This window comes from Sapajus apella, unplaced genomic scaffold (assembly GCF_009761245.1).
Source record: "Sapajus apella isolate SASKATOON/1434 unplaced genomic scaffold, GSC_monkey_1.0 scaffold82, whole genome shotgun sequence".
Lineage (NCBI taxonomy): Eukaryota > Metazoa > Chordata > Mammalia > Primates > Cebidae > Sapajus > Sapajus apella.
In genome coordinates, this window is record NW_022437022.1 from 1,801,840 (window position 1) to 1,829,689 (window position 27,850).

At 35.6% G+C, this 27,850-nt stretch overlaps 1 protein-coding gene across 6 annotated transcripts in view; it reads left to right on the forward strand.

Annotated features, from left to right (window-relative positions):
• PDE10A (phosphodiesterase 10A) overlaps positions 1 to 27,850 on the forward strand; it is a 685,830-nt gene that overhangs the window by 643,078 nt on the left and 14,902 nt on the right. For all 6 annotated transcript variants that reach the window (XM_032253236.1, XM_032253234.1, XM_032253239.1 and 3 more), the window contains 2 exons: positions 3,082 to 3,254; positions 27,616 to 27,727. In XM_032253236.1, the coding sequence (XP_032109127.1) occupies positions 3,082 to 3,254; positions 27,616 to 27,727 (285 nt within the window). The remainder of the gene's footprint in view (positions 1 to 3,081; positions 3,255 to 27,615; positions 27,728 to 27,850) is intronic.

Sequence of the window (27,850 nt, forward strand, 5' to 3'; positions counted from 1 at the left end):
ATTTCAGTTCCATAATCAAGCCATTAAAAAACTATTTGAGGTTATTACTCCCTATTTCCCTACTCAATTTGCTTAGCTGTATGGACTTTCTATAGTTCCTACCAAATATCACTATTTCTGTGATCTCAGCTGCTCCACATCACGTGCTGCTCCTCCTACCTCTACTCGTCTTTCAGAATTCACGTCCTCACCAAGGAAAAGCCTTCCATGTAAATAAAGGACTTCTTCCATAGTAATGTATTTAGCTCAGTCATAGAGAACATTCCACTCTATTTTAATTACATGCTTTTATGCCCAGATGTCTTCCACTTAACTGTCAACTCCTTAAAAAATGAAACTTACACTGCTTGGGACTTTGGATATAGTAATTACCAAACTACTAATGTTCTTACACAAAATGGAACACTACAGATTAAATGTCTGCCAAAAAAAGGAAGACATATTGTATGTTATTCATTGTGATGGGAAAGACAGATGTGGCAAGAAAGCAGTGGCTCCCTAATGCCCCAGGAGTGGACAGAATACTCAGAGCCTTTAGGATCCTCATGATTAAGGGCTGGAAGGTATTTTGACGATCCTCTATTTAAGGGAGTCCCTGGGTCATCTTTAAGCATTGGCACCAATTTCCACATTGTTTCCATTCTCTAACATCAGACCTCAGCCACAGCATTTACAACCAGAGCCTGCCTGTGTGCTTTCACAGAGATGAGAATTACATGCTGTTCATTCCTGTTAAGTTTTAAAAACATTCCTGGGTATAAAAAGTTTACTATTCCATGCTTGATGCATCCAAAATGGAATCAGCTAGCTTGAATTAACATAGACTTCAAACTCCTTAACTATAATAAAATTATCAATTGGTGTATAAGAATATTACATTGTATTATAAGGTTTTATTATGTGTTAACAAATGTGAGATTGGAGGTTTAAAGAAGATACTGTTTATCTGCTGTGCTTCATTGTTTGTGTCTCCCTGCCTTATTTTCTTTAGTTTGGGTAGCAGTAAATGCTAGATTCTATTAAAGAAAAGGGAGACATTTATTTTTTGTTTATTCATTCGTTCCCTTTACTCTTGTAAAATATCGAAGGAGACAGAAAATGAGTTATGCCTTTTTATTATAAAAGCCCTCTACTGAGCTTTTTAACCTAGTTTCCTTTAATACTGAAAAGTAATGACTCTGAAATAGCATAAATTATTTAAAATGAATCGTAGTTTTGGGTCAGTCGACACTTTTGGGAGTCTGATAAAAACATGAGCTTACAGATGACACACTCAGTGTATTATGTAGAATTACAGTGACATTATAACTCTTTTGTCCCCAACAGAATTTATAGAGCCTAGGCTAAGGAGTCCTTATTTTAGAATTTTTTTAAAAAATTTCAACAGCAGACTTGACTTTTTATGTACTATAATTTAACAGGTTATGGTGGTAATTATTGGTGATAAAGAGAGTGGAGCATGCAAATACAAAGCTTAAAAGTGTATCAGCTGTGATTCCCTTCACGTGACCTGCCGAAAGCAGATAGGTACATGAGCACCAGCCAGACATACTGAAACATGAAGTGGGAAACACAGGTCACAGACATTAAGTGTTGATGCAGAGGTGGTGGTCACATCAAAGGAAAGCAGATACCACAGCATGAATCAGAGTAAATATTTCCTTCTTCTGACTTTCTACAACAAAAATGAGGAGAGTTGAGGTTGGATGATAATTGGGTTCAGCCACCAGCCCAAAGCTTGACTCCCCTCCTCTTGTCCCCATCGGTCACTAACCAACCTGTGCTCAAACGGCTCAACTCATAGCATCTCATGCACAGTCCATGTGGGAACTCTGAACTATAATATAAGTGTTAGAATTTGAAAGTAAAGGCATGTGTTTGAAAGTCCTTTATAAGCTGTAGAATTTCCTACAATTGTAAGGCCTTACTACTGTTATTGCCAGGAAAATAACTACAACTGAGTCCATTTGTTGCATTTGTCATATGATAATTCAAATACGTCTAAGACTTTAAGAGCAAATAATATATGACTATTCTAGTAATTGAAAACAAATGGTGCATGTACAGTTTCATTTCAGAATATGAAGAGACAGTGTCTTAGTGAGATGTCTAATTTTGTAAAGAAATATACTTCAATCATTTTGTTTTTACTGTATTTTAAGTCAATAAATGTATGTTAAGAAAAGTGAAATTAATTAAAAATCAACTTAGAGTAGTACTATATTGACTAATAATGAAATAATATCAAGTGATTGATGAATCTACAAATTGAATGCGTCTTAATTATCTCAAACTTTTTAGTTTCAACAAAAGCTTTTTTTTTCTCAATTACAAATCGAAACCTTAAAATCTTCAGAGGAAGAAATTATTAGAAATTGTTTTAAAAGATTAATACACAGAAGAATATTATGAGCCAATAGAATCCAGATTACCAGTGTTCTGGTCTTGTTTCGGGTGATGATCTGCCATTTCCACCTCCGTTGAGAATAGTGGTGATCCTAGACTTGTTGCACCTTCAGTAATTTATGCTTTATGGAAAGGTATTTTTACCCGTAGAGTTTTTGATGTGTTTGAATTTGCATTATATTGAGGTTGTAGGACATTTTCTTGTAGGATACAGAGAAATACATTACTATTCATTAGGCATGCTGTGATATGTTACAAACTGAAGTGGACAAATATATAGATGGCTTTTTAAGCCCTTTAAGGTTCCAGTATAATATAAAAATTACTGAAGTTTTTAATTAGCTTAAGAGCAAAAGTCTTTAACTTAAATATTTTACATTTTCAAGTTCTTTATTAGAAATATGCAAGAACTAGGTATATTTAAATCACTGGGTTTTTGTGGTAGTAAATGATGTGATTGTAGTTGAAATAGTTGCTTTAAGTGGTAACTTCATTGTTTCTATAGGCAAAATACTATTTTGTTAGTCATTTCAAACTATTGTTTTTTTCCCCCCAAACCTTTCATTAATGTGCCAAATGTCATTGACTGACTATATTGTTTCAAATAACTGAAAAAGTCATAAGATTAGAGCTTGTGCTTGTTATTGGTGGTTTTTATTTGTATTTTTTCCATAGTTGGAAGGGCACAATATCTTCTCCACCCTGAGCTCCAGTGAATATGAACAGGTGCTTGAGATCATCCGCAAAGCCATCATTGCCACAGACCTTGCTTTATACTTTGGAAACAGGAAACAGTTGGAGGAGATGTACCAGACCGGATCGCTAAACCTTAATAATCAATCACATAGGTAAAAATAATTTTAAAAAACTTAGAAGCTCAGAAAGTGTTATCTGGAATAAATTGATACTTAACAAATATAATATGACATAAATTTATGTTTGAAAAAAGGAATGTAAAAGATTTACATGTTTTTCATTTTATGTACATCTTGTTTATATTTACTTTAGGCATTTTGTTGTTTGACAGAGTTGCTGACAATGTCTAGTGAAGATAATTAAAATACAGATTGGAAATTAAACTAGTCACACAGGGACTGGCACCTTGAAAAGGAAAGGCTGGCGTGATGTTTCCCCAAGAGGTCCCTTCTTGCATTGATCCCCATCAGGGTCTGGCCATTGGCCTCAGCGACTCAAGAGCAAATGAAATTGGATTCCTGTTTCAGAATCCAGCCCTATTAAGCAAGCTAATGTGATTGATGTAGAAACTGGACTCCCCTTTTATTGATCTGCAAATGTATGATGCAGTCACAAGGATCAGAATGTTGGCATCCCATGGGGTCAGAATCATTTAGGAAGCCAAGTAGCAATAAAATGTTTATTTGGTGAACATGGAATTAGAACAAGGAGGATTAGATAAATTACATGTCCGAATGGAATCAAGCTAAATTAGTCTGATGCCCTTTTGTTTCTGAGGATGGGTGTCTTGCCTAGTGGATTCAGAAATATGCCAGGTATGTTCATTATTAACCTGTTCACCCATCTGTATTTGAGATCTAAGTTCATTGGCTAACCTGCCATCGTCTCCCTTTAACAGTTTGTAGTGGTAACACTAGCTTTTATTGCTGTGGCTCTTCTGTTCCTATTTGCATGTCTGACCAACTTCATCTTAAGTGAGGATGTCTTTCTCTCTAGGCCAGTGAGTGCTTCTTTACTGCCTCCATGCCAGTCTTGCTGAATTTGGATTTACGCTTTTTGTCCAGGTGTTCTGTATATCTCCTCTGTGATTCATTAAGTACTGATCCTACATTTGTTCTTTGGGACAGACTGTTTTAAAGTTCTTAGAAACAATTCACTATTCACTCAGGTACACCAAACACAAAATATTAGTTTTACAAATGACTATAGATATCTAATGAAGTTTACCTCTTCAAGAATAAATACTATGTGTATAATGATATTGATGCCTTTAGATAAAAAGCAGTTCTTTTGTGATTGCACTTACTTTCAAACTGGACACCAGATTTTGTAGAGCTTGAAACTGATACAATTTGGAGAATGTTATTTAAGAAAACAATACAAAGAAATCTTACTTTCACACATGGCAGTCTGAGGACATTGCCAGGGCCTCTCCCAGGACCATACAGAGGGTTGGTATCAGGGAAAAGCCACGGAACATCCACTAGGATGTTCTAGCATATCCTTCTTTTCCTTCAGCCCAAGTGAGAAGTGTGGTCTATAGTCTTTATGTCTCCAGTAGGTTGTGTGTAGTCCTTGTTCCAAGACCTACAGAAACAGGTGCTTGTTCGGTATTTTTTTATGTCAATTCTAAGATCAGGGAAATATAGCCTTCAGGAAGTATCCCTTGGTTTCCTGAAACCCATGTGCTTTCTTTTTTTTGGTGAGGGGGGGCAGTTTATAAATAAGAATCATGTAACTAGTATCTAGTTTCTTGAATATATTATTTTCAGCAGAATGATTACAATAATTATTATAAAATAGAAAATGTAAGCATTTACTTGAAAACATCACCTTTGGTACTAATGTACATATGTGTATGGTACATACTGTATAATTATGCATGTTTAAATAATTTTTATACATGAAAACTTGAAAAGCAATTTAAACAAATGCATTGAAACATGCATTGGAAGGCAATGCATGTTTAATAATTCAAATAATGTAGAGGTATAAAGAAAAAGTAATATATTACTCTGCATTCCAGTATCAACTGTCTGTTTCATATAATGTCATCTTATGCATTTTTCTGTGATTTTCCAAAGGTAGGGGTGTGTGTGTGTGATACAGTATGTTCAGGTATAACTCAGAGATATTCTAAAATAAACTTTATAATAAAGGAAGTCACAGAAACTTTTTGGTTTCCCAGTGCATATAAAAGTTATACCATAGAGCCTATTAAGTATGCAATAACATTATGTCTAAAAAATGCATACCTTAATGTAAAAATACTTTATTGTTTAAAATGCTAATGATCATCTAAGACTTCAGCAAATCATAATCTTTTTACTGGTGGAGGGTCTTGTCTCCACATGAATGGCTCCTGACCAGGGTGGTGGTTGCAAACCATAGGACAGGAGGGATGCATGTGGCAATTTATTTTCTTCTTGTTAAAAGATGAGGTCTCATTCAGTCAGTCAACGAGGCTGGAGTGCAGTGGCATGATCATAGCTCACTGCAGCCTCGAACTCCTGAGCTCCAGGGATCCTCCTACCTCAGCCTCCTGAGTAGCTGAACTATAGGTGCATATCACCATATCCAGCTAAATTTTTTCATTTCTTATTTTAGAGATAGGGTGTTGCTGTGTTGCCCGGGCTAGTCTCAAACTCCTGACCTCAAGCAGTCCTCCCACTTCAGCCTCCTGAGTAACTAGGATTATAGAAAAGAGCCACTATGCCCAGCCTGGATGTGGCAATTTCTTAAAATAAGACAGCAGTGAAGCTTATCACATCAATGGACTCTTTCTTTCACAGAAAATATCTCTGCAGCTTACGGCGCTGTTTGATAGCATTTCACCTGCGGTAGACCTTCTTTTAACATTAGAGTCATTCTTCTCAAACCCTCCCTCTGCTTTATCAAGCAAATTTATGGAATGTTCTAAATCCTTTGCTGTCATTTCAACAATGTTCCTAGCATCTTCACCAGAAATAGTTTTCATATCAAGAAACTTTCTTGGCTCATCCGTAAGAAGTACCTTATCCATTCAAGTTTGATGATGATTCCATCAGTCATCATTTTCAGGCTCCACTAGTTTCTACCACATCTTTCTCCACTGAAGTCTTGAAGCTTTGGCTACCTCCTATGAATCATGAATGTTCTCAATGGAATCTTGAATGATGAATCTTTCCCAGAAGGTTTCAGTTTACCTTTCCCACATTCATTAGAGAAATCACTGTCTATAACAGCTGCATTCTTATAAGACTTATTTCTTAGATAATAGGACTTGAAAGTCAGAATTACACCTTGATCCATTAGCTACAGAATGGATGTTGTCTCCTTGTACATGTCCATTACAGCTCTTGAGGGTTCATTGTCAGTGCGCAGTAACAGTTTGAATGGAACCTTTCTTTCCGAGCAGGTTTCTATGCTAGACTTAAAATATTCAGTATATGATGCTCTAAACAAATGTGCTGTAATTGAGGCTTTGTTGTTCCATATATAGAGCACAGACAGAATTGATTTAGTGTAATTCTTATGGGCCCTCAAATTTTCTAAGTGGTAAATGATCATTGGTTTTGCCCTGATGTCACCAGCTGCATTAGCCCCTGACAGGAGAGTGAGCTCATCCTTTGAAGCTTTAGAGCTAGACACTGACTTCTCCTCTCCAGATATACAAGTCCTAGATGTCTCTAATAGATGTTTTGTCTGTACTGAAAATCTGTTATTTAGTTAAGCTGCCTTCATCCATTAGCTTAGCTAGATCTTCTCAATAACCTGCGACAGCGTTTACATCAGCACTTGCTGCTTCAGCTTGCGCTATTTTACCTTTCTTTAAACCTCTCGAACCAATCTCTGCTGCTTTCAAACTTTCCTTCTGCAGCCTTTTCACATCTCTCAGGCTTCATAGAATTGGAGAGAGTTAGGGCCTTGCTCTGTATTCGCTTTTGGCTTAAGGGAGTGTTATGGCTGGTTTATCTTCTATTCAGATTACTAACACTTTCTTCATATCATCAAGAACACTTAAGTGCCCTTGTGCTCACTGGAGTAGCACTTTTAATTCCCTCGAAGAACTTTTCTTTGCATTCACAACCTGACTGTTTAGCCCAAGAGTCCTTGCCTTCAGCCCATCTCAGCTTTAGATGTGCCTAAGTTTAGTCACATCTAGCGTTTAATTTAAAGTGAGGGACATGTGACTTTCTTTCACTTGAACAATTAGAGGACATTGTAGAGTTATTAACTGCTCTGATTTCAGTATTACTGCTTTTAGGGAACAGGAATGTTCAAAGACAGGGAAGGAGAAGGGGGAAGAGCCAAGCTGGTGGAGCAGTCTGAATACATGCAACATTTATCAATTAAGTTTACTGTCATATATAGGCGTGATTCATGGAACCCACAGATAATTACTATGGTAACATCAAAGATCACTGAGCATAGATCACCATGACAGATATAATAAAATAATGAGAACGTTTGAAATATTTTGAAAATTACCAAAATGTAACATAGAGACTCAAAGTGAGCACTTACTGTTGGAAAAATGGTGCCGATATACTTGCTGTACAAAGGGTTGCCACAAAACTTCAATTTCTAAAAAAAACAAAAACACAGTATTTGTGAAGCACAGTCAACCAAAATGCAATAAAACAATGTATGCCTGGAACATATATTGCCAACAATTTATACATATATTAAATTCTCAGAAAAGTCTGTAGAAATTCACACTCCTTCTAACATAAAAGTGAAAACCCCTTCATATATAGCATTCTCTAACCACTCACTATGTTGAAGGTCTTTTCGTGTTTATTACTTGTTATTCTGACTTCTGTGTATTTTTCTATTCATAAACTTTTCCTATTTTTTGTCAAATTATTTACTTTTTTATATATCAGTTTTCATTCTATATTTTTGTTAAGGATATTAAAATTTTCTTTTATATATTAAAGATATTTCTTTAGGTGAGTTTCAAAAAACTTATTCAGATTTTCTTTTGAATACAAAAAAACTAGTTTCAGGCGGACAAATTTTTTATCTTTTAAAAAAATCAAGTCTCATAGTAACAAATAATAATTAAAATGTTCTTTATGTATTTTTTAGTTTTAATTTTTATATTTGGATATTAATTCTTCTAGAGTTATATTTTTATGAACATACTTTAATTCTGATGGAATGAGTCGATACCATTAAGTTGATACCATTAATGAATAATCAATTCTTTCCTGAATTGAATTTATTGCATTTTCTCATAAGCTTGGATAATTCTTTAGACCCCTTAAATCATTTATTACTCATTATCTAATCCTCAACTACAGTCATACAGCTTTGGTTCTGTCAGTATGTTGAAATGTATCATACTTACCTGCTCAAATAATCTTTACTTTCAATTTATGGAAATTGTCATTTTGTAAAAAATGTTTTAAGAAAAATTTCAAACTTACATTAAAGTAGAAATAATCAAATGTACAGCCATACCTAGATTCAAGAATTATCAATAATTTACTGTATTTTTTTTTTTGCTTCTTTTTTGGAGGTAGGGAGTGTACCATTTCAACATAAATTATAGACCTTCTGACCCTTTGCTTCCTTGATCATTAATATTTAAAAAGAAAAAGAATATTCTGCTTCGGACTTTATTTGTGAATGTAATTTTTCTGACTTCTAACTGGAAATGCAGTTTCCATTATGTTTAAAATTGTGAATTTTTATATAGATGTATGTCATTTTTGCTTCACATTTTGAAAGTGTTATTTGGTGCTTACACATTTAGGTTTATTATGTCTTCTCAATAATTTACCCTCTCATCAGTATGAAATATGTTCTTTCTTCTGCTGATACTGCTTAAAATTTTTTGTGTCTAAACTGGCCACACAAACTTTCTCATATTTACTATTGATGTATCACATTCTTTTATAATCCTTTGTGTCTTTGCATTGGAAGTGTGTCTTAACAGCAATAGTTGAGACTTGCAATCACTGCATTTAAATGTACTGTTTAATCTATTTGCATTTATAAGTTTTCTAATTATCCATTTTCTATATTAAGCTATTTGTGTATGGGGCTGATGTTTCATTCTACATTTCCTTTTGATTTTATTGTTACACCCTTTTTAAATTTTCAAATGGTTGTTCTTGAGTTTACAGTATGCATTTTTATTAGTCCACTTTGAATTAATATCATTGCAATTTTATTAAATGTAAAAAGCTTAAAAATAATTCAATTTATACCTCTTTTCATCTTTTCTGCTATTTTATATATGTCGGTATTGTTGCTACATATTATACACCAAAATAGGTTGCTAATATTTCAAATTGAATAATGAATCAATTATTAAAGAATTTAAGAAAATTGAGCCGCGTGGTGGCTCACATCTGTAATCCTGGCACTTGGGAGACTGAAGCGGACTGATCACTTGAGGTCAGGAGTTCAAGACCAGCCTAGCCAACATGATGAAACCCCACCTCTACTAAAAATACAAAAATTAACCAGGTGTGGTAGTGCGTTCCTGTAATCCTAGCTACTTGGGAGGCTGAGGCAGGAGAATTGCTTGAACCTGGGAGGTGGAGGTAGCAGTGAGCTGAGGTCCTGCCACTGCACTGCAGTCTGGGCTGCAGAGCAAGACTCTGTCTCAAAAAAAAAAAAATAGAATTTAAGAAAAATCATGTTTAAATATTTTTTTACATCTACACCATTTCTTCTGCTTTTAATTTATTCACGTAGATCAAAATTTCCAACTTCTATAATTTCATTTGAGCCTAAATAATTTCCTTTAACATCTCTCAGTGTGTTGAAAGCAGATTCTTTAAAGTATGTGTGTGTTTTTTGTTTGTTTGTTTGTTAATCTAAGAATGGCTTTATTGTGGCTTCACATTTTAAATATATTTTCACCGGACTTAGAATTCTAAGTAGATAGTTTTTTTTTTTTTTTTTTTTTCAAGATTTCATGAAAGTCAGCAAATGGTCTTCTGGCCTCCACCTTTAATTTTATTTTATTTTAATTTTTTTTTCCTGAGGAAAAGTTGGCAGTTGTTTTTCCCCTGTGTGCCGTGTCATTTTACCCTGACCACTTTTACGTTCATTCTTCATGGTGTCCTCTGAGGTTTCTAGGTCAGCAGGCTGCTGATTTCAGTGAAGTTTAGAGGAGTTTAAAGCATTACATTTTTTCAGATACTTTTTCTGCCCCATTATGTCTCTTTTCTTCCGATACTCTGACACTTCCGTTGGACCTGTTTATACTGTGCTACAGGTTATTAAGGCTTTGTGTGGTTTTTCACTGGTAATGGTTTGGGCAATTTGTTATCTGTCTGATCTCACTGTTCTTTTCCTAATATTCTGTCCTATCTGTTGTTAACCTCATGTGGAGACTTTTTAAAAAATACACACAGATGCACGCGCGCACACACACACACACACACACACACACACAAGATTTTAAAGTTCTGGGATTTCTTTTTGGTTCATTTTTGTAGCTGCTATGTTTCTCCTGAAATTCCCCATCTCTTCAACTATTTTTTCTAAATATATATTTTCCTGAAGATTACTTAACATATCTGTATGTTATTTAGAAATTGTTGTCTGAATTTTCACTATCTGGATTTTCTATGAGTTTTGTGTTGTTGACTGATTTTACTCTAGACCATGTAATATTCCATTTCTTTACATGGCTAGAACTTTTTTATATTTGTATACTCCACTGTGGATAACATGCTCCAATATCTTTCTGGATGCTGGTGTGTTTCTCTGAAGTTAATCAACTTTTATCCTAGTGGCAAGTTACATTTCTCATGAATCATCTTAAATATATGAATATGTCCCTTTAAGTTTTAGTTGGGTGGTTACATTTCTGTTTTGGCCTTGGTGTCCTCTGTCAAGGATTTGAAAGAAATAAGAATTCAAATTTGGGGACTTCCGCTTCTGTGGTTCTCTTTACTTTCTCAGATTTCCCTCCTCAACTTTTGTGTGCTCTGACATCTCCAAACTCTCTACCTTCTCAGCTGCGCACTGACTTTCTTTTGGGCTGTATTTATGACATTCCCTTAGTAGAAAAACTGTATAAATAAGGATCTCACCCAGTATAGTCCCGCCTTTCAAAGTTTAGGTACTAGAACAACAACTTCAAGATTTGTTTTTAGTCCTATCTAGAATTTATTATTATTACCAGAATCTTAAAACTGTTTTGTATCTGGCCATTTAATTATAGACTCTTTATCAGCTGAAAAGTTTTATTTTTAGTCTCTTGCTTTTTAAGGCATATGGTAATGTCATCTACAAATAAAAAATTTAACCCACTTTTCTCATATTTGTACATATTTTGCTTTCTTATCTGACTGCATAGCTAGAACTTATAACAATATTAGATTATTGTGAAGAAAGCAATCACATCTAATATATGCATGACTTCAATAGATATGATTTTAGAGTTTTACTTTTTAAGGAAGTATTTAATATATTTTGATAAATCTTGTTTATCATGTATAATGTTTATCTGTATCCATGTTCCACTGATAGAAGGTTTTTCTCTAATTTCTTGGTGTTACCGATTTCCTATTTGATGAATAGATTTTTAAATTTTCTAATTTTGTGCAACTAATTAATTTATTGAACTCTACTTTCCCATGGATTTAGTTTTTTAATACCCAGAGGAAATAAAATTTTTCTTTTTTAGCATATTTACATGTAATCTATTAATTTTGTTATATGGTTGTCTTTTTTGTTCATTATAATTTGCTATAAACTATTGATCTTTCTTATCTGGAAGACTTTAAATAACTATTGTTAACCATTTTGGGAAGATTAATTTAACCATTTTGGAAAATACTCATTCATGAAACTATTTAGTAACCTTTTTATTTTCAATTTTAATTTAATTTAATTTTTTTGAGACAGGGTTTTGCTGTGTCCCCAGGCTGGAGTATAGTGGCACGACCACAGCTCACTGCAGCCTCTACCTCCCAGCCTCAAGCAATTGTCCCACCTGTCTTAAGTAGCCGAGGAGCTGGGACTATAGGCAAACAACATCATCCCCGGCTACATTTTTTATTATTTGTTAGAGACAGAGTCTTGCTATGTTGACAGTGCTGGTCTTGAACTCCAGGGCTCAAGTGATCCTCCCACCTCAGCATCCCAAAGCGCTGGGATTACAGGCATGAGCCATAGTGTTCAGCTGTCACCTTTTTAAATGAAACTCTTCAACAAACTTTCCATTTCTTTTATAGTTTGGGGTCTTTGTTTTGTTTTTGCCAATTTCTTCTATCTCTTGGGCAATGTATTGTACTACAAAAGTCATCTTTTGCCTTGGGATTTAAAACTTCATATAAAAATATATGTACAGATTATTTTCGCTTAAAATTTAATTGATATTACATTTGTATTTCTATCTAATTTTCAGTGTTTTCTATTTTTATTTCTTCCTTTCTTGCATAATCTGACTCATCAGGAATTTTTAATTATTCCTTTTTTATAAAACTAACTTTTATAAAATTTTTCATTTATTCATTATCTGTTCTTTCATTACATTTAACTTTTATTTTTATGCTTTCATTACACTTTTGGGGTTTTTTCGTGTTTCTCTGATTGAATAGTAATGAAATAATCAGATTATATGTATTATAATCTGAGTGTTGATTGAACTATACCTTGCAAATTTTGATGAAATACTTTTCCTTGGTTTTCAGATTATTTCTGCCTTTGTTTCCTTGTTGATGTAAAGGTTATTTTAAAGCAATTTTCTAATTTCTAAATATTTTAGATGTTTGCTTATTTTTTATTTTGTTCCTAGAGACTTCTTTGGATTGTTGTAAAAATAATATAACCATTAAATTAAAATTTTATAGTTGATCAGTATTTTCTTTCTGGCCAAGACACAAAAGATGATTGTTAAAGTAACTTCACTGAGTTATAATTACACTAATTTTAAGTTCTGGCAAATGCAACTACTACCAGAGTCACAGTAAAGGTATAAAAAATGTCTGCCACCGCTTTAGCCTTTTCCAATCAAATTTTCCTACATCAGGCATAGAAATCAATATGTTCTTTATTTATAGATTATATTTGTGTCGTAGTCTCTTCAGGCTATTATAATGAAATACCACAGTTTGGGTGGCTTATAAATGGTTCTCACATTTCTGGAGTCTGATTATTCCAGAATCAAGCTACTGGCAGTTTGAGTGTCTCAGTTTGAGGGAGGGCCTGTTTTCTGTTATATGGAGAGCCATTTTCTAGCTGCCACCTCACCTGATGGAAGAAGAGAGGGAGCTCTCTGTGGTTTGTTTTATGTAGGAACTAATCCCATTTATGAGCAATCTACCTTCATTATATAATCACCTTCCAAAAGTCCCACCTCCAAATACTAATACTTTCGGCACTAGGATTTAACATATTAATATTTAGGGAAAGAAACAGCCTGTGTCAACTTATATTATCTTGAGTTAAAAATATGTAGAATGACAGTTAAGTGCTTTTCTGTTTATGATCCCCACTTTCTCTCTTCTTTCCTGATATTGCTTTCACTATTCTGGCTCTCTAGCAATTCCATGTGAATTTTAGAATCAGCTTGTCAATTTCTACAGAAAAGCTAGCTAGGATTCTGATACATATTATGTTGAATCTGTAAATCAATTTGGGAAATAGCGCCATCTTAATATTAAGTCTGTGAATATGGGATGTTTTTCAATTTAATTACTTTTTCTTTAATATTTTTCAACGATGTTTTCTGGCCCACATTTTGTACTTCTATTGTTAAATTTATTACTAAAGATTTTATTGCTTTGATAATATTGTAAATGGAATTACTTTTTAATTTCACTTTCACATTGCTCATTGTTAGTATGTTGAAATAGTTGATTTTTGTACTACAGATCTTATTTCTAGACACCTTAATGAACTCATTTCTTCTAATAATTTTTTGGTGGATTGCTTAGGCTTCTCTATATTCATAGAAGATTATGTCATCTTCAAATAGAGATAGTTGTACAATTGTCTTTGGAATCTGTCATTTCTTTCATTTTATTTAATAATTGGCTTGACTTATGCTGAATTTCAGTGACAAGAGCAGACATCCTTTTTTTGTTTCAGATTTCAGGGGGAAACTAGTCTTTTTCCATTAAGTATGATATTAGATATGGGTATTTTATAGATGAACTTTATCAGATTGAGGAAGTTTCCTACTACATCTGGTTTGTAGAGTGTTTTTTAATTGTGAATGGGTGTTGAATTTTTTCATATGCTTTTTCTGCATCTATTGACTATCAAGCAGTTTTTGTTATTCTATTAGTAAGGCGCATTATGTTAATTAATATTTAGATGTTAAGCCAACCTTGCATTCCTGTGATAGATATCATGTAATAATCATGTATAATTGTCTTATATATTGCTGGATTTGGCCTGATAGGCCTGTATTCATACATTATACTAGCCCTTTTCTTTTTTGTGGTATTTGTCTTATTTTTGTGTCAGGGTAACACTGGCCTCATGGTATTAGCTGAGAAGTATGCCCTCCTTTACTATTTTTTGGAAGAGTTTATGAAGAATTTTTATTAATTCATCTTCAAATGTTTGATAGAATTTACCATTTAAGTCACCTGTCACCTGAGTATAGATGTTTCTTTGTGGTTATTGTTTTTTCCCTTTGACTACTAATTCAGTCTTTTTACTTGTTATAGGTCTAGTCACATTGACTATTTCTTCTTATGTCAGATTTAGTCATTCATGTCTTTCTAGAAATGTGTCCATTTTCAACTAAATTGTCTACTTTTATTGGCATACAGTTGTTCACTGTAGTTCTTTATGATCCTTTTTATTTCTATAAGATTGGTAGTAAAGTTTCCTTTTTCATTTCTGTTCTTAATTAAGTCGAATCATCTTTCTTTCTCTCCCTCTCCCTCTCTCTCTTTTCTTGGTCAGTCTAGCTTAAAAGTTTATCAGTTTTGTCAATATTTTCAAATAACCAGCTTTTGGCATCGTTGATTTTCTCTGTTTTTCTCTTCCCGATTTCATTAATTTTTTTGTAATCTTTATTTGCTTCCTTCTCTTTGCTTTAGTTTTAGTTTGCTCCTCCTTTTCTAGTGTCTTAAGGCAGATTAGGTTATTGATTTGAATTATTTCTTCTTTCTTAATATAGACATTTACAGCTCTAAATATTCCTCTGCATACTGCTTAACGGCATCCCATGAGTTTTGATACATTGTATCCTTATTTTCATACATCTCAAGGGATTTTCACATTTCCCTTTTAATTTCTTCTTTGATACAGTTATTATTGTATTTATATTCTAGGACTGCTATAACAAAGTAAATCACAAATCAGGTGGCTTAAAACAACAGAAATTTATTTTCTCATAATTCTTAAGGCTAGAAGTCTGAAATCTAGGTACCAGCAAAGTTAGTTCCTTCTAGAGGGTTCAGAAAGACAGTAAGTTCAATGATTCTCTCCTAGCTTTTAACAGACACTGGCAACTTTTGGCATTGTAGTCTCTGAGCATATCACTCCAGTCTCTGCCTCCATCATCATATGTCAGTAATGAGATCCCTGTGGGTCTCTGTGTGTTCACCTGGTGTCCTTCTTTCTTTGTACAACTTTCCTCCTCTTATAAGAATACCTGTCATACTGTATTAAGGGTCCACACTTTTCCAGTATTTCCTCATCTTAACTAATTATGTCTGCAAGACCACTACTTCTGTATAAAGTCACATTCTGAGGAACTGTCAGAACTTCAACATATCTTTTTGGGGACCAAAATGTAGCCCATAACAGTCCTATAAGAATGTGTTTTTAAATTTCCATAACCTTTTGAAGATTCCAGATTTCTTTTTTGTTGTTGATTTCTTTGTGACCAGAGAACCTATTTTATATTATTTTTATCCTTTTAAATCTAATGAGGCTTGTTTTATTTTCTAGCATTTGGTTTAGCCTGGGTAATGTTCCATGTATACTCAAAAAGAATATATATTCTGGTGTCGTTGGGTGGAGTGCTCTCTACATGTCTCTTAGGCCTGTTTATTTATTTTTGTACTGCTGATCTGGTATCTTGAAACCTTGATGATCTCATTTAATACATCTAATGCTTAGGCGTCTGTGTAAGCACATAAGATTATGTCATCTTCAAATAGAGATAGTTGTACAATTCTCTTTTATTCTGTTTTCCTTTTCTTTCTATTTATTAATTGTCTGGCTCGTGCTGAATATAAGTGGCAAGAACAGACATTCTTCTTGTTCCTGATCTTAGTGGGGAAGAAAATTATCTTTTGCCCTTAAGTAATGAGCCTCCCAGTATTAAGCCTTTGATGTTGATCCTCAAAGGGGACAGCGCTGGTTTGCCCACAGTCACCCTGGAAGGACAGTTGTTTTGGCATGTCTCTTTGACTGTCTCTTAAGTTCCTTACTCTTAAGTTCCAGCAGCCATCAGCTGGTGGCTTTATTGTTTATAACAGTGCTCTGAGGAGATACTGCTTTACAGACAGATTCAGTCAAATGTGGGCTCCTTTCGAGGCCCATTTCCTTCGCTCGGTTATTTGAGATTTGTCTCACCATAGGATGACTCCTCCCAGCCACCTCTTTCCCAGTTTCTCCTCAGCAAACTTTCCAAACTACAGTTGAATCTGTATCTCCAGTAATTCTATCCATGTCCTCTCAATTGCCTCTTAGCACAACATCTACTCTTCATGGGAGTACCTCTAGGCAACTGATAGTGGATGGTAGGTGATAAAGGAATATAGTCCTTGAGAAAAGGGAGACATTTCAACTCCCACATTTATCTAGTTGGGGACAATTTCCTGACTCTAGCACAGGGTAGTGGAGCCAAAGCAGAGCCTTATAGTAGCACTGGGTAGAATCTGGGAGATGGGGAATTCTGCTGAGGTGCCAGGAATCTGCAGAAGCTCCTCATGGGTCAGTGGCTGGGGCTGTTTCTCATACCTGGATTGGGATTTTACAGGTCCTAGCACAGCAGTTGAGTGCCACAGAGTGCAGAGTTGAGCATCCCACTGAGATAGTAGGGATCATACAGTATTTGGAAACAGAATTTCAGCTCATCTATAGTAGAGACAGCTTGTCCATACCACAGGATAGAGTATCAGCAAAGTCATATCGTGGGTATGGACCACACTTTGGAACAAAGACAATACTTCATTCTCCTAACCAAAGCCTAAACCCAAACTTCCACAGAACTGGGGAGATCCATTAGTGAAGTAACAACCTGGCACAACAAAACTCAAAAGGAGACATCATGACCCAGATTTCTCACAATGAACTGTCAGAGGTAGGAGTTGGTACCCTAAAGCCTCAGACCATGTCACTGTGCCCTCTCTGTTTACACAGCTTATGAACTGGGATGAGTTTACATTTTTAATCCACTGTTAAACAAAAAAGGACATAAAACTAAGATATGTGACAGATATTACATGTAGCCCACCAAAATTAAAGTATTTACTATAATGGTCCTTTACTACAAATATAAAGAAGCGGGAAAAAAGGACTCACAATCAAGAAAACACAAGCAATCAGGAAAAACAGAGCCCAAGATGACAGATTGTGGAATTAGCAGGCAAGGACTTGAAAGCAACTACTGTAAATATGTCCAAGGTGTTAAAAATTGATTTTAAGGAGTGAAAAAAATGCAGAATTTAACAGAGAAGTGGAAATTATAAAATTGAGCCCAAAATAAATTTGAAATAATTAAATACCAGGGAGAAACAACACTTAACAAATAGGGTAAACTACTATGCATGACAACGTGTTTCTGACCAGAAACTGTGGAGAGCAAAAACATGGACATACTGAAAGCACTGTCAGTTTCAAATGCTATATCCATTAGAAACATTCTTCAAAAAAGGAGGCTGAAATAAGGACGTTTTTGTGATAAAACCTGGGAGAATATGTTGTCAGCAGACCTGAAAGACATAATATACTAAAGGAAAAACCTCAGGGTGATGAATTACCAGATGAAAACTTCAATCTGTAGGAAGGTCAAGTAGCAAATATGTAGGCAAATAGAACAGATTAACAGAGTACTTTTTCTGTTTTTTTCTAAAAAGTGAATGAATGGTTTAAGCAAAAATAATATTATGGCAAGATAAGGTTTGTATCATATGTAGTGATTAAACATGAAAACAGCAATATTTGGGTATTGTTTTCTTATTGTTGAATGTTAAGGTTTCTTTGTACATTTGTGGTAACAGTCTTTGATCAGGTACACCCTTTGCTAATGTTTTCTCTCAGCCTGTGGCTTGTCTTTTTACTCTCTTGACAGTGTCTTTTGCAGGGCATAGATTTTTAATTTTTGGTGAAGTCTAGCTTATTCTGTCATGAATCATGCCTTTGTGTTGTATTTAACAGTCATCACCAAATTCTGGATGAAGTAGGTTTTTCTTCTGTGTTATATATAACTGTGTTACAGTTTTGTGTTTTATATTTTAGTCTGTGATCCATTTTGAATTAAGTTTTCTAAAGATTCTAAGGTCTCTGTCTAGATGCATTTTTTTTTGGCACTCAGATGTCCAGTTGTTCCAGCACCATCTGTTAAAAATGGAACTATAATTTTTAAAATGCTTGTTGTTTATTAGCTTGGTAAATATCCAACTTAGTTTCATTTGTTTTTTACTTTTAATGAATCAATTTTTCTGATTTGTTGGAAACTTTATAGCTAAAATATGGTAATATTTTTGTAAGATCTTTTTTGGAGATGTCAATTATAATTACTCCCATGGGTGGTGGCCTCTTCCTTTCTATCTAGAATTAATACAAAAACACAGAAGAACTATTTCTTTCATTTGAAGAAATAAATGGTAAACTTGGCCTAAGAACTCAAGCTGCCTAATATATAGAGCCAAGCATCCTTATTTGTATTAAGAATCAATGTATTTCTGTACCATAGAAAGAGAGAAAGGTGCAACTTATAAATGCATTTTTATTTAGTGGAAAAATTAATACATAAAGTTAATATTTTAAGAATAATTCACAAATTGTCTGGGCATGCTGGCTCATGCCTGTAATCCCAGCACTTTGGGAGGCCAAGTTGGGCAGATCATTTGAGGTCAGGAGTTAGAGACCACCCTGGCCAACATAGTGAAATCTTGTCTCTACTAAAAATACAAAAATTAACCAGGCCTGATGGCAGGCACCTGTAATCCCAGCTACTTGGGAGGCTGAGACAGGATAACCACTTGAACCCAAGAGGTGGAGGTTGCAGTAAGCTGAGATTGCACCACTGCACTCCAGCCTGGGGCAACAGAGCAAGACTCAATCCCCCCCCAAAAAAAATTCTCTAATTTTATATTTTCTTCATTTATTTTATGGATATTTCATGCTAAAATTGGAGTGACCACACTCCGCAATTTGCCTGAACCAATCTCAGCGAATACCTGTTGGGCTGAAATAATTTCTAGCAGTACGGATTTTTACTCTCAAAACTGTATTGTCTTGAACATAAATTATGTGGCACACCATCCTTGGTGCAAGGATGGAATATCATGTGATGGAAGGAATCACATTCTGGGCTTTTGTGTAGTGATAAGGCCAGAGATATAGATAACTGTGACAGTGGCTAGCTAGGAGGTGTTCAGCAAATACTTCTCAAGTAAAAAAATAATCCAAAATGGCAAGTGATTTAAGTTACAGGCTGTATAATGTGATCATATACTCGTGTTATATATTTGATCATTGACATTTTTTGTCCTGGTAATTTTTTTAAAAAAATTTCAGCCATTGTTTCATTCATTCTAGAGCTGGAGTTACATTCTCTTGACTTTTGCTGTAAGTCCTAATCTTCTGACACTTGCTTCCCGCTTTTGTCCTTAGCAGTGGCCCTTACCACCTACCTCTGACATTTACTATGTTATTTACTTATATCGACATTTTGACCACAACTGTGATTAAAGACACTAGGTGAATTTTATGATTTTTATTTTAAAAATGAAACAACCAAAGCCCAATTTTTATGACAATTACTATCATGTGTGTTTCAAATGCAGATGAATAATTTGTTTGCATGAGACATACAGTGCTGACTTCACAAATACCTTACACATAATAATAATTTGTTGACTTTATAAATAGCAAAGACTAACAAGTGAATTTAGGGTCCTAGAAATCAATTTTTAGGCAGTGTATTAGTCCATTCTCATACTGCTGATAAAGATATAGCCAAGACTGAGTAATTTATAATGAAAAGAGATTTAATTGACTCACAGTTTAGCATGGCTAGGGAGGCCTCAGGAATCTTACAATTATGACAGAAGGGGAAACAAACACATCCTTCTTCACATAGCAGCAGTAGAGAGAAGAATGAGTGCCCAGCAAAGAGGGAAGCCCCTTATAAAACCATCAGCTCTTATGACAACTAACTATCATGAGATCAGGATTGGGGAAACTGCCCCCATATTTCAGTTACCTCCACCTGGTCCTTCCCATGACACAAGAGTAGGGGGACTACAATTCAAGATGGGATTTGGGTGGGGACACAGCCAAACCATATCATTCTACCCCTGGCCCTTTCCAGATCTCACATCCTTATAATTCAGACCACAATCATTTCATTCCCACAGTCCCTCTAATTCTTAACTAATTTCAGTGTTAACTGAAAAGTTCAAGTCTAAAGTCTTAGCTGAGACATGACTAGTTCCTTCCACCTGTCAGCCTGAAAATCAAAAGCAAGTCAGTTACTTCCTAGATACAGTAGAGGTATAGGCATTGGGTAAATACAGCCATTCCAAGTGGGAGAAATTTGTCAAAACAAAGGGGTTACATGCCCCATACAAGTCCAAAATCCAGTAGAACAGTCATTGAAATTTAAAGTTCCAAAATGATCTGTTTTGACTCCATGTCTCATATCCAGTTCACACTGATACAAGAGGTGGGCTCCCACAGCCTCTGGCAGCTCTGCCCTGTGGCTCTGCAGGATACAGTTCCCCTTCCAGCTGCTTGCATGGGCTGGCATTGAGTGCAGCTTTTCCAGGCCCATGGTGCAAGCTGTAGGTGGATCTACCATTCTGGGGTCTGGAGGACAGTGGCGCTCTTCTCACAGCTCCACAAGGCAGTATCCAAGTGGGAACTCTGTGTGGGGGCTCTGACCCCACATTTTCCTTCCATACTGTCCTAGCAAATGTTTTCCCTGAGGGCCCTGCCCCTGCAGCAAACTTCTGCCTGGACATCCAGGCTTTTCCATACATCCTCTGAAATCTAGGCAGAGGTTTCCAAACCTCAGTTCTTGACTTCTCTGCACCCTCAGGCCCAACACCACATGTAAGCCACCAAGGGTTGTGGCTCGCACCCACTGAAGCAACAGCCTGAGTTGTACATTAGCCCTTTATAGTCACCGCTGGAGCTGAGGCAGCTGGTACACAGGGTACCATGTCCCAAAGCTGCATAGAGCAGGAGAAACCCACAAAACCATTTTTCCCTTATAGGCCTCTGAGCTTATGATGGGAGGGGCTGTCATGAAGGTCTTTTACATGCCCTGGAGCATTTTCCCCATTGTCTTGGTGATTAACACTCAGTCCCAGCTACTTAAGCAAATTTCTGCAGCTGGCTTGAATTTCTCCCCAGAAAATGAGGTTTTCTTTTCTATTGCATCATCAAGTTGCACATTTTTCAAACTTTTGTGCTCTACTTTCTCTTAAATGCTTTGCAGCTTAGACAACTCTCCCACCAGTTACCCGAAATCATCTCTTTCAACTTCAAAGTTCCACAAATGTCTAGGGCAGGGGTAAAATGTCACCAGTCTCTTTGCATAGCAAGAGTGACCTTTACTCCAGTTCCCAACAAGTTCCTCATCTCTATCTGCGACCACCTGGACCAGCCTGGACTTCATTGTCCTTATCACTATCAGCATTTTGGTCAAAGCCATTCAACAGCTCTCTAGGAAGATTCAAATCTTCCCACATCTTCCTGTTGTTTGAGCTCTAGGAAGTTCCAACAAGTCTCTAGGAAGTTCCAAATTTTCCCACATTCTCCTGCCTTCTTCTGAGCCATCCAAGCTGTTCTAACCTCTGCCTATTACCTAGTTCCAAAGTCACTTTCATATTTTCATGTATCTTTATGGCAGTAACCCACTCTTTCAACGCCAACTTACTGCCTTAGTCTATTCTCATGCTGCTATGAAGAAGTACCCAAGACTGGTTAATTTATAAGGGACAGAGGTTTAATTGACTCACAGTTCAGCGTGGCTGGGGAGGCCTGAGGAAACTTCCATCATGGCAAAAAGGGAAGCAAAGACATCCTTCTTCACATGGCAGCAGGAGAGAGAAAAATCAGTGGCCAGTGGAGGGGGAAGCCCCTTATAAAACCATCAGCTTTTGTGAGAACTAACTCCCTATCACGAGAACAGGATGGGGGCAACTGCCCCTGTGATTCCATTATCTCCACCTCATCTCTCCCACAACATGTGGAGATTATGGGAACTATAATTCAAGGTGAGATTTGGGTGGGGAACAACTCTATCAGACAGTTTAAATCTAGCTTATGCAAAAGGACCTTCTAGCAACAGAAAAGATAGAGAGGAAATGTAATACAGGGTCACCAAAGAGAGAAGGAGAAATCATCTATGAACTGCTTGATTTCTGCACTGGAATTTCCCTTCAAAGCACTTTTCCTGACTACAACTAAAAGCAAATGTCATGTCTGGAAACCAGCTCTGAACTCAAGCCAAGGGCAGGCAAAAGTACAATTATTGTTTTTTATTGAAATTAGCAAGCATAGTCTTGTTATGACTAAATAGAACCAGGTTCAGAAAATGTAGAAAAAACCATAGTGCATTTTAGGCTATGATATCATATCAAGTAAAAGTATCCTTTTTATCCTTTTAAATATTAAAATGACAAATATGGAAGTTGTGGGTAGTTTTTATAAGTTTTACTTTCATGTATTTCATTTAGGAACTGCCTTTCTTAAACACAAATTGTAAAGATAAACTAATTTCATAATTTGAAATTGTGATTTTTAAATATCATAAGTTCTCTTCTTTTTGTTATCTTTCTTAAATCATTAGAAAATATACAAATGAAAATGTTTTTTCTCTTAGTCCCAGAGAATATTTATGCCCTTCAGAGGCAATCCCGTTACTCAACTTCCCTTGGAGTTTTTTCTTAACTTAAATATATGTCCACATCAAAGAAAGGGTACAGTTTTAAACATGTGAACAATTCTTTGTTAATTTTTTTATTCTTCAAATAATTCAGAAATAGAACTCGAAAAGTTTATATTTTTCCACAGCTATTGCTGTGAACTTTGAGTAACAACAAATGTGTCTGTGTGATGCGTGGTTTGTTTTTTTTAATACTGTAATGCAATTTCTTTAGCATTTCCCAAATGTGGCAGCAGCCTCCAGTCTTTACCTGCTGCAGCACTGTGAGTGCAGAAAGGCCTCCTGCTCGGAATGTTTGATGTTTCAACTGAAGGACCTGAAATGTGGGGAACCAAAGTTCTAAAGCAAGAGCACAACTGTTCCCATTTGATTTAAAGTTATGGTACTCTGTGAGACCACGTAAATGGTGTTAACTCCAGGAATAACACAAGGATTCTGTTATCAACTTTAATAACAGCAGTTCCCTCTGTGGTACTCATTTACCTGAGATTCATTTTCCATTCATTTATAATTTCTTTTTCTCTCTGTAATGGTATTTTTAAAAGAAGCAACATATTTAGCGTTTTATTAAATTAAGATTTTGGTACTTAAAGTTTATTTTAGTGAGATAATTACTATATCATGTTTATACTTGTGTGAAAGTTGTTTATGTCATTGGAAACAGTAAGATTCTAAAATATTTTCTATGATTTTGAGTATGCAGCTGTTCAAATAATATTTTTAGAAAAACTGTATTATCCTTAGGCTAGTTTAATGTTTAATAAATTAGTCAAAATGGGTCACATTTTGATGAAAGTATAGTAGTTACTACAGATGTGATTTAAATTACTCAACCCAATGATTTAAAATCCCTTGAAGATGAGTTTAAAAACAAGATAAGAAAAAGTTTAAGATAATTTAAAGAAAAAAAGAATTTAACCTAGTTTCTTTTCAAATTCTATGCATGACTTTATTTTAAAATAAAATAATTAAAATGAGGCCAGATGACAGCTTCTAAACAAAACATCTACTGTGCATCCCCCACATGTTTGCTTTTTAGTTAACCACTTGATATCATTAACCACTATAACAGTTATAATTAAGACTACCTCATAACAGAAATCTGGTCTTTGCTTATATATCAGTATACTTTTGAATATAGAAATTCAAAAGAAATTTCAACGAGCCTCAATAAAATTAGAGAATGACTGTTCTTTTCCAACAAAATAGCATATGCCTTGGCTGGCTAAGTTTACAGAGTGTGCTGCATCGGACTGGGGGCGGTGTGGAAGGCTGGGCTTCCTTCTTGCCCATCAGTAACTCACCTGAAGTTACACAGGCTGTGTGGCCTATTTTGCCTTCCTTTGATAAAGTTCTGTGATTCCATGATCTGATGTGGGAAGAAAATCTTGAAATAAGATGGCACTGAGAAGGCATTCATGCACGCTAGGGAGAGATGCCTACCTCTTTCAGGTTGGAATATCCACACACCTGTGATAGAGCCTGTGTTCTTTGTCTACTCCACTTGGTCTGGGATAATTAATACATGAGAGTGGGGGAGAAAGGAAGGAAAAGGAAAGGAAGATGGGAGAGAGAGAAGCCTTGCTTTGTAACTCTTTTGGGTGTTAATAATTTGCATTTGGCTCTGCTTCTAATGTCTGGAATCCTCCCACTCCCCCATCCCGCTACTGTCACCATAATTCAAGCTACCCTCACCTCTTATCTGAACTACCGTAGTATCCTCCTAAGTGACCACTCCAAATCTGCCCTTGGCCCTTCTCAGGTCTAAAAGTCATCTCCACCCAGCAGACCTGAGTAGTTCTCTTTAATACCTGTATCAGGCCACTTATCTGAGAAAAGCCACCAAGATTTTATCATCAAACTTGGAATGAAACTTAAACTCCTATCTTGTCTCCAGCCTGTTTTTCCAAACTTAACTCGAATGGAGTTAAGTTTCACCTCACTCACTGTGTCTCCGCCAGAATGCCGTTCCTTTTCGTTCCTCAAACCTGCCTTCCTTGTTTCCACATTAGGACTTCACGCGCACCCCTCTCTGCTGGCCCTCCCTCACAGATTTTCACGTGGTGTTCCCTCTCTCTCTCTGTGTATTTTTTACCCAGCACTTGCTTCATGAAAGTTTTGACCTTTGATCATCTGCCTTTCCCTACTAGAACATTAGTGCTATGAGAACAGGGTCTATTTTGTTCGTTGCTATAACTGCCTGATACATTCAGCCATTCAGAACTTTTGAGGACAAGTGACTGTAGTTAAACTTTCGGAAATGATGTGAGTAGGAATCATTTTATCATAGGCATAGTGTTGGGCTCTCACTTCATTGTTTTTAGTGACTAGGTTATATGAGATCATACAAGCCTACACTTAGCATAAACGCGATCCCTTTCACAGTGGGTTATTAAAGCAGGTTTGGAATTAAGTATCGGTACCAGTTAGCAGTTGGTTCTACATTCCGTTCATGGATAGAAATACAATGTTGATTCCAATTAATATCAATATTCCTGTACTGCCAAGGCCATCTGACAGGTTTGTACTTGGGAGTAAAAAACGAGTAATTATATTTATTAAAGACATTTAATGCCAAATTTCTAATCTGTTTTATTTTTTGTGCTTTGTCTAATTTTGACAGTGAAATCTAAATAACTATTTTGCAATTCTTTCAATCCTTATATTGGCAACTTTACGTTGGGAATAATTTCCAGCAAGAAAATTGCTTTCATGTATTTTATAATGCCCAATTACATTGACATTTATTTCGTTTTACAGATTTATGAAAGTGGTTTTTTGAGATAAAGCTTATTAGATTATTTCACCATGATAAGTGTTGCTTATTTTGGTGAATATAAATGAATGAAATTGAATTATTTTAAACATATGAAGTAATTATTTGTAAACAGTAGTTTTTCACATTTGGTTTGTGTTTAAATGAATTTACCTGTTGAAAAAAAGTCATATATGTATTACTTTAGAAGTCCAAATCCAAAAATAAATATTCTTCAAGGCACAAAGTTCTTGGAAAGTACCTCATTAAGAAAATCTTATAATTCCCTGATCACTGTAAGTAAGGGATTTGAATCTTCACATGGCATCTGTTTGGGGTTACAGGAAGGTTATGCATAAGTCTAACCAATGTTTGTAAAGTGATTTAGTCTGACCCATACAGGACCAGAAACCCTCTCGAAATGTGCCCTTATGAAAGGTAAGGTGGCAAAAGAGATGATACTTAAACGGGCTAAAGGAAGTGGGTTGATGGAAAATAAAGAACTCTGTGACTCATGGTAATATAAGAATCAGGGTATTCTAGGTATCCCAACGTCTTAGCTTGAGCTGAGATACGCTCAGAGCACTAGTAGAGCAGAGTCTCTGCCAAATTGACAGATAGATGCTGCTAATGTGCTGTCTGCCAGGTCAAGACAGGCCTAGGAGCTAGGGGAGGACTACGCCCACAGGTGCAGAATGTAGACCTAGAAGAGGTGAGACGGTGGTTAACGGCAGGGATTGCCTGAACTCATTAGAACGGAGATGGGAGCTAGAAATAAAAGCATCATCTCACTCATTAAACACTTTTGTAATCTGGTTGATAATTTGTCTTTTACAGTTATGTAATTTGCTTTTTAAAAGATAAGGTTGTACCTTAAACTTTGTTAATTACTACCACTTAATTACTCTGTTAAGTATAGACTTCACATAGATAGCCACATATCACTAGACCAAATCTATTCAAATTGTAGGGGATAGGTCTTTGAATTTTTTAAAGTTATTATTTTTCTTCAAGGGGGAAGATTAAACCAAGCCATATTTAGAAAATAAAGTCAGACATGGAGCACATAGTTATGAGTGCAAGCAGTTGAAAAGGGAAAAGTCATTTTGGTTGAAAGGCAGGTGTTGAATATCTGCTAAAGGGAAGCGCAGTATTTGGAGGCTGCACCCAGCGCACACACTTGCACGGGGAAGCGAGGAGCAGGTTTCACAGCCACCTCCTCCTCTGGCCTTGCCACAAATCCCTGTCCTCTTGGAAAAGTCATTTCATATCTGTGCACCTCAGACTTTCCTAATATAAAATGAAAGGATTGGGGTAGATTTTCTCTTAAGATACCTTCCTGCTCTAAATTTCCAAAATTCAATGAAAATGAAAGCCTGGTTCATAGCCATAAATGTATACCAGGAGATTTAGATGACAGCCTAGCCAGAGCCTACATTATACTTGATTTCTTCAGTAACATTGAGGCAACGGGAAAATATGATGCACTCCTCATGGGACTCATGATAGTAGTGACTCTCACGATTAAATGACACTAATTTTTAATTCCATTCACTGTCCTAGCTGTTACTTGTATGTGCTCTTTAATGCCATCATTTTCCTTCATGAAGTAATACGTACTTAGGCTTCACTCCTGAAATACAAAAGTCTTTCTAGTCCTTATTATAAATGTGCAAATGCTATGCTGACCAGTCATATTGTTGTGTTCTAGAGACCGTGTAATTGGTTTGATGATGACTGCCTGTGATCTTTGTTCTGTGACAAAACTGTGGCCTGTTACAAAATTGACGGCAAATGATATATATGCAGAATTCTGGGCTGAGGTACGTCCTTGATTCTTTTATTAACATAGATAAGAGAAATTAAATGTATGGATGCTAAGAATACCTTAGTTGTTCATGTTGATAGTTATTTTAGAAAACTGTCGTGAATCATATACTGAAGGA